Below are 12,586 nucleotides of genomic sequence, written 5' to 3'. Positions count from 1 at the left end.
CAGCCCCCATAGTCAGCGGTCAGTCAGTGGCCATCAGCAGGAAGTGATCAGTGCCAGTTGACCGTAAGACCAGTTCACCACAACAAACAATGTGCCAGCACAGGCAGTGGTCAGCAGTAGCCCACCAGTCCAGTCAGTTCAGCTTGCTGAGTCAATTCATTGTGCCCGTTACACTTGGTGCCCGTTTGTCTGTCAGTGACTCAGATAGAGGGCAGGGGGCACTAGGCACAGAGTGGATAGAGAGAGAGAGATGGGGGGGCACGCTACTGTTAAGGTCCAGAGTGGACTTGTCACTGACCTCTCCTGTGTCTCCAGGATGGCAGCACTGCTCTCTCCATCGCCCTGGAGGCCAGCCAGAATGACATCGCCGTCCTGCTTTACGCCCATCTCAACTTCGCTAAGCCACCCTCTCCGGTAAGTTGGCATCGCCATGGCCTCTTCTAATGGACGGGATAAGCAGTTCATGGTGGGGGGGCTGCAGGGTGGACGTTTTTTTTTGTGATGTGGTTGTTCCACCAGAAGGAGAACCAGAAACTGCAAGTGTGACTCCCGACATGTGGCCCGGCCCCCTCGGCTCTGTGCCATCACCTTTCATTTATAGCGCCTTTGCATCACACTGCTGCCCTCTTCTGGTTCTGTGCATGTTGTGGGGTGGTCCGTCTCTGCACACGGGGGATTTTGTGGTAAGGCGTGTGGTGCTCATTAATCCTGGTGCCAAAGAGAGGCGACGTGTCGTGTGGTGATTAGCAGAGGCAAGTAAGAAGTTCACTGAACACGACAAGTGACACAAAACACTCAATAAACCTACGAATGGCTAATTTACACCCAAAGGGACACGAGAGCTACCAGGGGGCCAGTACTGCACCGCAGGGGAGACGGTCCTCACTGGGCGAAGCGGGGGGTCCATGTCCTGCTGTGGCCATTTAACATTCAAACTGAAGTCTAACAACACTAACCCGTCCATCCCAGTACTGCACTCGCTTTATGGTGCTGTGGCTCACCGAATACGACACGGTGGCACTCTGGGAAAGCCGGAGATGGCATTTACTGCACCTTCGAAGGCGATGAGAAAAGAATAATTAATACGATTAACACACGACGGGATAAATCAGAAAACAACGACACGTCTGACGCCACACGTGCCTTTATAGGATGACGTCGCTGAGTGTGGGCGGGTCTTACGGCTGGTCACGCCCATCCCGCCCCCACCCCTTCACGCATTCCACAGCAAGTCCTGAGTGGAGGCAAAGCCATTGACCTGTTTAGGTGGGCCATGGCCCCCTGAAAACACACACAGTGCGCCGAATACACTGAAGGTTCTCTTAATCCTTCTGAAAGTCTAATAAATAAACAAACAAATACATTTTAAGTTTCTGGGAAAAGCCAAATAGTGCTGTCGATTTTATAGTGCCTTTCATATCTATCATCAATACTACCTCACATGTCTGTGTATCTATTATATAGCGCCTTTGACTCTATCTTTCTATTATGTTATATTGTGCCTTTTCTATTTCTCCATCTGTTATATAGCGCCTTTCACCACTCTCTCTCTCTCTCTCACTCTCTCTTTGGGCCGACTTCTCCCCGCGGGGTCTCCGGCTTGTCGCCTTATCTTCTGAGTACCACCTGAGGTGTTTGTGCAGCCCGTTGCTCTCCGACATTTCCGGTGGTCCACTTCCTATTCTCTGCTCAGCCCTGACGAAGGCCCAGGGGTCCCGTGACGTGCTGGCTGTCTGCCCGGCTCAGTGGCTGCCACCTTCTTCTTCTTCACAGACTCTAAAACGTTTTTGTGACATCACAGGCAGCTCCTGGCCTTTTGGGGGGTAGGGGGGGCGTCCTGAGAGTCTCTCGGAATGGCTACTATTATGGGATGGACGTCTCCCGTGGACTTGCTCAGCATTTGGGGGTTTGGTCTTCCTGCCCCTCTCGTTGTATTTTATTGCGGTGTTGATGTTGTTTCTTGGCAGCCCCCGCACTGACCTTAATATCTCCGAGCCCCCTGAATGCGTTACAGAGGGTGACCTTTGGAGAGGGTCCAAGATAAACGAAACAGCGGCAGACGTCACAAGACCCCAATCTGGAAGAGAGGATCCGTTTTTAACTGCAAGATTGTGGACCCTCGGAGTTTAAGTGTCCCAGCCAGGGTGGCTGCAGAGTGACAGTCCAGGGTCCTAATTGTGATAATGGATGACGTGAGTTATGGGACCCCCTGGGTTGACTCAACTGGAAACCCACGTGTTGACATGAGGGGGGGGTCCTGCCTCCCATCCTCTGACTGTGCCCGCTGGTTCCTTTGCCAGGTGCCAGTCGTGAGTGGGACCCCTTTTCTTGTCACTGCACTGAAGTGTCACGTGGAGCAAACTTGTCGCTGCCTTAGATAAGAGCAGATAATAAACGAAGTAAACATTAAACTCTGAGAAGTCCACCAGTTAGTGACCACCCCAGTCAGTGCGGTGGTCTCGAGGTGCACGTGGGTCGTGTGTCACTATGTGTGTTTGATGTTCAATCAGCGGTGGTCTCTGTCACAGGAAGGTTCTGGTAGTGTGAGGCATGCAGGGCTCTGAAGTGCCCGCCAGAGGGTGGACTGCAGTGGGTGGCGGTGGCTGAGCACCAGGGTTCTGGTGACACGCTGGAGGTGACGCGATGACAGACTCTGTTGGGGGAGTCGCGCCGTCTTCAGGCTCCTTTCTCGGCGCTTCGCACCCACATTGGCAGTTAGCCCAACAAATCACGTGAAGACCACCGAGAGAATAGAAACTGGGGGTCCGAGCCCTAATCCTGCCCACTGCATTATAAAATGTGACAGGAACCTTTTTCTTTTTCTTTTTCTTTTTTTTCTTTAAGGTAACCCAGAAAGCCATCCAGCTCGGGACATCCCCGCCATCAGACTCCAAGTGACCAGCCATCGTCCCCTGAAGACGGACCCTGCTGCGCTGCCCACTCGCCTCACTTGCACGACGTCTGCTCAGCTGCTTCACCACATTTCCTTCATCGCTGCCTCGGTGACCCGACCACCAGCAGAGACCACCGACACACGTGGGCACAGCAATAACACCCGGAGAAACCGAAGCGGAGCCGCCACTTGTCTTTCTGTCCCCTGCCAGGATGCCCACCGAAGTGTTGCTCATTCCCCACACGCCTGCTCGTGCCAGCCTCCCGTTACACTTCGGTCCGTCTTCATTTTAAATGCCCATCGGACAGGCGGCACCTCAACAAGTCGCCCGTCACTTCGGGCTTTGCCTGGGTGGGCCAACCGGGCCAGAGCGACTCGTTAGGGCGCTGTAATCCCCCCGCTTTATATCGCACCCCTCCTGGTTTCAAGAATGTACTCGAGAAGAAATCCTGCAGCAGTAGATGAATAAGACGATGTTTGCTTTATTTTATTGTGTTAAACGCAAATCCACAAATTGTTTTCTATAACTTTTGAAATGCAATCCTCCGATGTTTTCTACGAATGCCAGTCCGCGTATTTTGAGATTGGGACGCCTGTGTAATCGGATTACTTTATATTTGGATTATTTAACTCTCTCTATATTTTTAGCATGTTATTAAGTTTTTAATATATATCAATTATATAAATATATGTTACACAAACTGTGTTGGTATTTTTTTGTAATCTCCTCACTGTTATAATTTTATTTATTATTGTAATTTTTACTTAGAGGGTCTTCCAAAATGAACCTGCAGATGCCACCCGCCTCCGTGTATAATATGAAGTGTGCACACTGCGCTCACGGTACCCCCCAGTGTCGGCCTTTAAAGCGCCTTTCGCCTTGCAGACTCACTTTGCTTGTTCGTAATATAAACTCACAGTCCAATATAAAGCCCACTTACAGAATCACACAGGTGGGCACCGACACCACTTTCTGCCATTAGATTTTTTTTTTTGTCCCCACCCAATCACAAATGGCGGCCGTTTGCCCGTCACAAGCTGCAGCTCCTCAGCGGTGCTCCCGGTGCCCCATCTTTGCCCCCCCCCGCTTCTGTAATCGACTTCCCAGTTAAACCTAAGCCTTTAATTGAGAGGAGACGCGTTGGCCAACAGCAGGAATGGGTTCGTTTATCTCAGGGTTCAAGCTCTTTAGAGTACACGCGGCCATTAATCCTTAAAACTGGACAGCAGACGACGGGAGTGCAAAACAGAAGAGTCTCATAATTATGGCGAATCGAAACAGCCACAAACGTATCTTTGGGTTCGATTTAAAGCTGGCATGACTGGCTGCAACATAACACCAAACGCGTCACCCCCGGAGACTCAAGTCTCACCGCATCAGGAGTCACTGCACCGCGGGGAGCTCGGGGCTCAGGGCTCAGGGCTTCAACTCGGGTCTCCGCTTTCTACTCCATCACACTGGACATCGAGTCAGAGTCTGCAGGCAGTGACCATCCGGCACACAGTGGTCATCCACATCTGCACTGACATCTACAATAATATTTCTGTCTAAATCTAAACACATCGATACAAATAGTTTAACAAACAGGAAAGTCAATATGCAAATCAAAAAACCCCAACACTGGATAGGTGTAAGTGCTGCCCTCTTGTGGTCTCATAGGCAATTTAAATACAAGCTTTTCTTACATCTTTTAATCCTTTTCCAGTCTTTTTAAACATTGAGGCTGTTAAGGCTAATTTCAGGCCAATCGTAGCCTCTGATGTTTGCATTTCCATGTGCTGATTTTCTTTAAAAGAGCTTTACTGGGTTTTCTCTTGAAGAGATGTGGCTGGCTGGTGAGGGGGCCACCAGGGTGGTATGGGACCTGAGAAGGACCTGTCATGGGGCGTGGAGAGGTCGGTGGTGACACACCTGGCAATGAGAGGTTATTGTCATACACCAGTCAGAACAGACAGTGACCACTAGGGGGCAGTAGATCGGGTTTATTCTGTACAGCACCACAGAGGAGTCCATGTTCTGTTAGTAATTTTCAGGAAGATATACCTAAATGTTTTCAAGAAGATATAGGTATTATTATGGGATTTCATTGTAATGTATTTATTTTTATTAACTTGGGGTTCTATTTAGTATGTAATATCAATTGGTTATAGAGGACTGAGGGCACGTTAATTTCACTTCTAAGTATATCACAATTCTGAAAACAAAACCTCCAAATATTATCCCAATACGAGCAATCTGTACAATTCATAAACAGTTTCGTTGATTAATGAGAGGGCGCTGAGCCATGAACTGTGCGTATTGACCGAAGCAGTAGATCGCAGATACGAGCGGTGAAAATGAGTTTCAGGGTGGCTGGGCTCAGCCTTCGAGAAGGGGTGAGGAGCGCAGACGAGATGTTTCTGACAGGAGGCCTTCTGGACACCAGCCTCGGGAGATGTTTCAGCCACGTCCAATCGGGAGGAGACCTCGGGGAAGACCAAGGCTGGGTGCGGATGAGCTGGTGTCCCCCTGGGGGATTTGGAGCAGGTGGCAGGAAAAGAGAATTCTGGGTGTCTTTGCTTAGACTGTTGCCCCAATGACCCAGACCAGAATCGCTGCAGAAAATCAAAGAGTGGGTGGATAATTTTACCCCGGAAAATGTTAAGGAATTTTTCAGTGATCAGATGTAGTCTACGTTGTGTAGTAACCAGTGACATGCGACATGGATTGCTGTGCTCTGTTGACTAACAAACACACACGCACGTCAAACACACACTTGGGCTAACGTAGAGTCAGCAGTTCACCTCACCTGTATGTCTTTGGACATTGGGAGGAAACCGCAGCAAACACAAGCAGGCACGGGAAGAACAAGCAAATTCCTCAGTGTGAGGCAGACGTGCAGCCACTGCGCCACTGCGCTGTCTTGTCACATTTTAAAAAGCTGAGATCAGAATTAGGAAACTTAATATCCATTTTTAAAACGCCGATATCTTGTCATTATCAAATTTCAAAGACATACAATATAAGAAATTTGAATTTTGATATCAAGAAAGACGATTCAACTCTGAAAAGGCTTCCCATTCGCGAATCTCATTGTCCACACTAACGGCTGATGACAGGCAGCTTTCCCCACCTCTTCTAAATCCTATTGGATAGTCTTAGCAGCCTATCGGGTTCTAATACTGGGTGGTGTAGTCCCGCCCCCTCTTCGCCCATTGGGTGCAGTCAGACTATGTGGAAAATTAGCGGTAAACGGGCACACCTGTGCGGTGGCGTCGCCTTCGGCCTTTCACGCTGGCCGGTCAGACGAAACGCTAGGAGTTCTTTAATGTTTTTGCTATGAACGGTAGTGGTTTTACAAGTTTATTAAAGTTTTGTTAAGGAGAGGCGGCCGGGACCTGCTTACTTTCCTAATTTGTAAACCAAAGCCAGAAGCAAGAAGACTTCGGGTCAAGCCATCAACGCGAAACAGGTAATTGTTGTTATTATTATTTTTATTATTTTGTATTATTACAGTAAGTGAGTCAGATGGAATTCTGCATCATCGCCTGTGCTACTGTGGTTGTTGAAGCTAATAGATGGCGCTCATCCGAATGAGCCGGAAGATCAGGTGACAGGTGACAGCCCACGCAGAGCTGCAACTGGGCATGAAAATGTAAAACTTGGCAAATGTCGAGTCTTCTGACTGGCACGCATTGTTTCATTTACTTGGACGTGTGTGATGTGCATGACAGGCATGTCGTTAAGTTGAGGTATCTGCGTACCCATTGTGTTAGTGAGGAGGGCTTCTTTATGGCAACGAAGCCGAAGTCTTACATTCTGAGTTCTAATCGTGATGACGCCGTCCAGGGAGGGCAGGTCGAGCTGTCAGATCTCGAGTTGTATTTCTGAAATGATCTTTCCAGATTCCAGTAATCCTGCTCTGCTGTACGAGACACTTAAAGCGGGTTTCTACCCACAGTTCCCAATTTGGCATACGAGGACAGAGGCCGAGGTCACTTACCGACTTAAAAACTGTTGTTCATTTATTGTTACAAGGTAGTAATCCAATCGACATGCGACATCTTCCGTTTTGAGGCCCCACACCGAGGGGGAGGCCAGTCACCATGAACTGGGACTCCTCAATTGAGCCCACCGCTCGTCTTTAGATTTGTGAAGCACAACGCCAAGTTACGGGAGGACATGCGCACTGCATCCTAATCGCACGGTGTGTTCGAGTCAAGACCCCATGAGTTCTGCCTCCTTCGAGATGCCCTGGACTTGTTTCTGTTCAACTTGTCTTAAATAACGGAACAGTTCAGAATGTTAATATGTTGAAGTGACTTTTATTTGAATGGGAAACAATGTTTATAATGCCGCACGTTCATGATCAACCGCTATTGACATAAATAACCATTTTATAGCCCCCTTTTGATGCTCTAGTGCCTTTGTTGTCCTGTTCCAGAGCCTATTAAATGGGATTTACCTGATTTTGCAGCAGCAGGTAGAGCTTTCATTGTGCTGTACTGTTAGGTTTTCCCGACCAGTGTCTCGTGACAGTAGCGCGCACGCGCGCTCACACGTCGGTGTGTCGGTTCTGCGGGCCAATGCCTCGCCTTGCATTACCGGTCACCTTCTCGCACTCTGGGCTGAGGTGCAGTAGAGACCCCCTAATGGCACAGTGCTCAAAAAACACTTTTAAAGAGGGAGAAATTATTGCAAAAGTGCCCCCTAAGGGGAAAAAAGAAAGCTTTATGGTAAAAATGACGATTGAATTACCTGCCATACAGAACTAACACGCAACAATCGAAATTGCTTATCATTCAAACATTGCAAACAAAAACACATTTTGTGGTGTGATGTTGTTTAAATTCAGAAGAAAAAAAATTGCTATAACTGTAACCGTACCTACGTAATGGATCCTATCTCTTGTAATGAGTGTTCTGCGCTATTAGGGGTCTATACTGGACCTCAGCCCGGCGTGCTACGGAGTGAGTGAAGGAGCCCGGTAACGTGTTAATGCAAGGCGAGGTATTGGCCCGTACAGCCGAGACACTGGCCTGTAAGTGCGCTACTGTCCCGGGACACTGGCCTGGAAAACGTAACGGTACGTCTATGACTTCGGCTTCAGTTGTTCCCTTTCTAAGTGTCAGTTCAGCAGGGGGCGTTTCTACGTCAAAGTTTAATTGGCAGTTGGCGCAGAAAGGGGCGGTTCTGTACGTCCATCTGCGAGGCCTATTAGAGATTTGAGTAACAGGCGTTTCTTTCCCACCGCTTCTAAATTCTATTGGATTATTGGACTAATGGGCGTTTTTGCTCCGCCTCTTTTGGCTGTCAGAGGTTCTGTTTTGTTAATGAATCAAAATGAAGAGAAGAACAAGAAGTTTGACAAACGAGGGAACATTCAGTCCATGAAGCGCGTTTGTTTAGCTCACTGATTCCCAAACTCGGTCCAGGGGACCCCCTGTCGCTGCAGGTTTTTGTTCCAACCAGCTTCTGTTTTTAATCGAACTCCTGGGCTAATTAAGTGATGTTTTGGGAACAATATAAAATTAGAAATTAAAAAGCTAAGTTTATATATATATTAAAATGTACCAAGCAGTTATATGAGAAGAATGTTTTTTTTTTCTTTTTAACTGTATTTTTCATCTTGATTTTCTGTTTTTTGTTTTTTTGTTGTTTTTTTTTTTTGCCGAGTGTTCTAATTGTTTAATTAATGCATTATTTACTAATTAGTGTGAATCAATCAACAAAAGAGAGTTAAGCATTAAAATCTATAGATAAAGCAGAAGTATTTCGAAATGTCTTATAAATGTAAATCACGCTGCTGTGCTTTTCTGAATGCAGAATAAGAGAACACAAAATCCCAGCTAATTAAATGAGCTCAGTGCTATCAGGTGTTGTCACTGATTACGAATCTGGTTGGAATAAAAACCTGCAGCCACAGGGGGTCCCCAGGACCGAGGGTGGGAGACGCTGGATTAGATAATAGCTTGTTTTCCAGTATATATCTTTATTTAGTGTTTTTTTGTGGATAGAATTTTGTATCTGATATTGTATATTCCCTGTTGTGTTTTCTAAATTCATGTAAGCGCTCTTTGAACATTGGGAAGGCGCTATATAATTAAAGTGTACTGTTCTAATGATATTTTTGTAGTTTTTATTATTTACCCCACTTTACAAATGCATAATGCTCAGTTTTCTTATTACGACTGACTATTAAAAGTAAGTTTTGGTTTCTGTTTTTCTTTCTTTGGCAGGTCAGATTCTCTTCTGATGGTCGGAGAGGGGATTCGAACCCGCCGCCTGGTTTGTCTTGGCCGCTGGACCTCAAGGGGTTTATCCTAAAGAGCTACTCGCTGAGCCCTTTTCGCTTTGGAGTTTCCGCACTTTTAACACCTCGTCTCTCCGTTCACCTGTCAAATAAAAGAGTTTTTCTGGTCGTCATTCTTCCGGGTCCTCTCCGACTCGGGTCGCCCCTTCTGTGGTCGGTCTCGATCGTGGGGCCGACTCGGTGTTGGCTCTTGGGGCGGTTGCTTGTTTCGCTGGGCCACCACGGGGGTCCCTTTAGAAGGAGGGTATAGAAATCATTTATACCGCTAAGTCTTCGGTGGCCACAGCAAATAAAGACGCTGCTGCTGTGATTTGGGGGCAGACTCGAACCCGCGCTCTTCTACGTTGCTTGAGCGGTGCAACCGATTGAGCTACCGGGTCTGCCTGGCTGGTGTGCCGACCAGACGTATTTAATGTGAGCGACAGGTCTGCGGACCCCTTAAATAAATGGCTTGGCCCCTTGTCCCTGCTGGGGAGGACGGCGCTCGAACCCTGAGCCTTTTCTTGTCACCGGGAGAACTCAATCGGCTCGTTTAACTCGGTGAGCTAATCCTCCTGTTGTACGACACAAGGAATCTTCTATATCATTGACAGAATGGAGGGCGCTACAAATAAACGGACATTTTGCGCTTTCGGCAGCTGATCTGCTCCTTGGCGCTTGGTCGTCTCGATCGCGGGGCCGACTCGGTCTTGGCTGATGGAGTCGCATGTTTGTTTCGGTGGGCCACTACGGGGGTCCCCTGTAAGGCACTGGTATAGCAATCATTTATACCGTTAACTCGTCGGTGGCCACGGCAAATAAAGAGGCTGCTGCTATGACTTGGGGGCAGACTCGAACCCGCGCTCTTCTACGTTGCTTGAGCGGTGCAACCGATTGAGCTACCGGGTCTGCCTGGCTAGGGTGCCGACCAGACACATTTAATGTGAGCGACAGGTCTGCGGACCCCTTAAATAAATGGCTTGGCCCCTGACGGCACTCGAACCCTGAACCGGCTCGTCTACCTCGGTGAGCTAAACCTGTGGCTAGAAGTAATCAGACATCTCTTATATCATTGACAGAAGGGGCGGCTGCTCCAAATAAATGGACACTTAACACGTTATGTGAGGTGAATCCTATGGGCTATGGCTGGGCTTGAGCTCAGGGTGGTCGGTCTGTTTGAACCGCTCTCTTTTCACCATAAACTATTTTTATTGCCAACCCCTTCTAATAAAGAGACTCCATTCTCTCTCAATACTCGGGTTGGGATTCGAACTCGCGCACGGGTGGGTTATTGCAGTGGGCTACCCGCTGGGCTACCGCATCCGAGTCAGCACTAGACGGTCAGTCGTGCTTTACACCAGCAGACCCCTTAAATCAGAGGTGTCGACCTCCGGGCCTGGAGGGCCGCAGTGGCTGCAGGTCTTCATTCTAACCCTTCTCGTAATAAGTGACCCGTTTTCACTGCTAATTAGCTTCTTTTCTTTAGTCCTGTTGTTAAAGATTCAGTCCCCTTAATCGATTCTTGTCTTCATTAAATGACAGCCAAACAGAAATAAATCCTTCTCATAAGGTGGAGTCGCGATTTTCAAACCTCATATTTTAACTTCCTACTTGTAATTCTTTACATTTACTGACATTAAATTTCATCTGCCCAAGCCTGTCTGCTGTCCAAGTCCTTTTGTGATGATATAACGGATTCCAAATTATCTGCTAATCCACCTGTCTTGGTATCATCTGCTAACTTAACCAGCTTGTTACTTATATTCCTATCTAAATCATTTATTTTATTTAAAATGGCAGCAGCCACCCACACTGCCCCCTGCTGGTCACCACTCTTAACATCGGCCAGTTCTGATGAGGTTCCTCACATCATCACCCTCAGCTTTCTGTGTCTGAGCCAATTCTGCACCCATCTACACCCTGAACTGCCACTTCTTTTAACTTGATGCCCACCCTCTCACGTGGCACCTCATCAAATGCTTTCTGAAAGTCCACATCAATAACATCATGAGCTCCACTCTGATCGAATGCTTTTGTTGCCTCTTCATAGAATTCCAGCCTGTTAGTAAAACACGACCTCCCTCTTCTGAACCCACGCTGACTGTTCCTAATAACTTCTGTCCTTGCCAGGTGTTGCTCAATCTTATCCTTAATAATTCCTTCCATTTAAGCTTACTGGCCTCTAGTTCAATAGATCTGCCCTGTCACCCTTTTTCTATAATGGGATGATATTTGCCAATTTCCAGTCCTTTGGAATCTCTCCAGTGCGCAGGGACTTCCTAAAAATAGGAGTCAAAGGTTTATATCTGCACTCGCTGGCCTCCTTAAGAACTCGAGGATAAATATGATCTGGTCCTGGTGATTTGTTTGATTTAATTTTATTTAATCTGAGCAGCACTTCTCTCTCTTTAATTTCCAAATCCCTCAGCACCTCCTTAGTAGTCGCTGTTACTGCTCTGAGGTTATCCACTTGTGAACACCTCAGAAAAATGTAAGTTTAGGGCGTCTGCTATTTCACTGTCTGTGTCTTTTAATTCCCCTTTGCTATTCCTGATGAACTTCACCTCCTCCTTAACTGATCTTTTACTACTAAAATACTGAAAGAGTCTCTTAGGGTCGTCTTTCACCTTCTCTGCTCTTTTCCTCTCCAACTGTCTTTTAGCCTCTCTGATATCCTTCTTAACGGTTGCCCTCATGTTCTCATACGCGCTACGATTCACTTTGCAGTCATTAGTCTTACATACCTTATAAAGTAGTTTTTTCCTCTGAAACTTTTTAAAATCTTTATTAATCCATCGTGGAGTTTTTTTTTAGTTTCCTATTAATTCCAAATGTAGGTCTGTATCTGTCCTGCATTACATGTCAAACATTTTTAAACCTGCTCCACTGCTCCTCGACTGTCTCCACACTTAAAAGCTTATCCCAGTCTATCCTACTTAGACTTTGTCACATCTGCTCAAAATTAGCTCTACCAAAGTTCAACTTCACAATTTTAGTCTTTGCATCTGCACTCTTAAAAAATACTGAGAGTTGTATGACATTCTGGTCACGTGACCCTAGTGGTCCAATCACCTCTACAGCCTCAATTCTATCCTGATTATTACAAAATATTAAATCCAGACACGCGTCACCCCGTGTTGGTGTTCTAACAGGCTGTGTTAAAAAACAGTCGCCGATTACTTCGGAAAACTCCTGCTCTTGTGATTGATAGATAGATAGATAGATAGATAGATAGATAGATAGATAGATAGATAGATAGATAGAACTGAAAGACGCTATATGATAGATAGATAGATAGATAGATACAGTGGTGTGAAAAACTATTTGCCCCCTTCCTGATTTCTTACTCTTTTGCATGTTTGTCACACAAAATGTTTCTGATCATCAAACACATTTAACCATTAGTCAAATATAACACAAG

At 46.7% G+C, this 12,586-nt stretch overlaps 1 protein-coding gene across 1 annotated transcript in view; it reads left to right on the top strand.

Annotated features, from left to right (window-relative positions):
• The window catches only part of kank2 (KN motif and ankyrin repeat domains 2), a 79,879-nt gene extending 76,285 nt beyond the window's left edge, over positions 1 to 3,594 (top strand). Inside the window, exons 12-13 of the mRNA XM_039772646.1 lie at positions 316 to 414; positions 2,845 to 3,594. Of these exons, the coding sequence (XP_039628580.1) occupies positions 316 to 414; positions 2,845 to 2,898 (153 nt within the window). The 3' untranslated portion in view covers positions 2,899 to 3,594. The remainder of the gene's footprint in view (positions 1 to 315; positions 415 to 2,844) is intronic.
• The last annotated feature ends 8,992 nt before the right edge of the window (positions 3,595 to 12,586 follow it).

This window comes from Polypterus senegalus, chromosome 12, assembly GCF_016835505.1.
Source record: "Polypterus senegalus isolate Bchr_013 chromosome 12, ASM1683550v1, whole genome shotgun sequence".
NCBI lineage: Eukaryota > Metazoa > Chordata > Cladistia > Polypteriformes > Polypteridae > Polypterus > Polypterus senegalus.
This window is presented reverse-complemented; position numbering and strand designations above follow the sequence as displayed.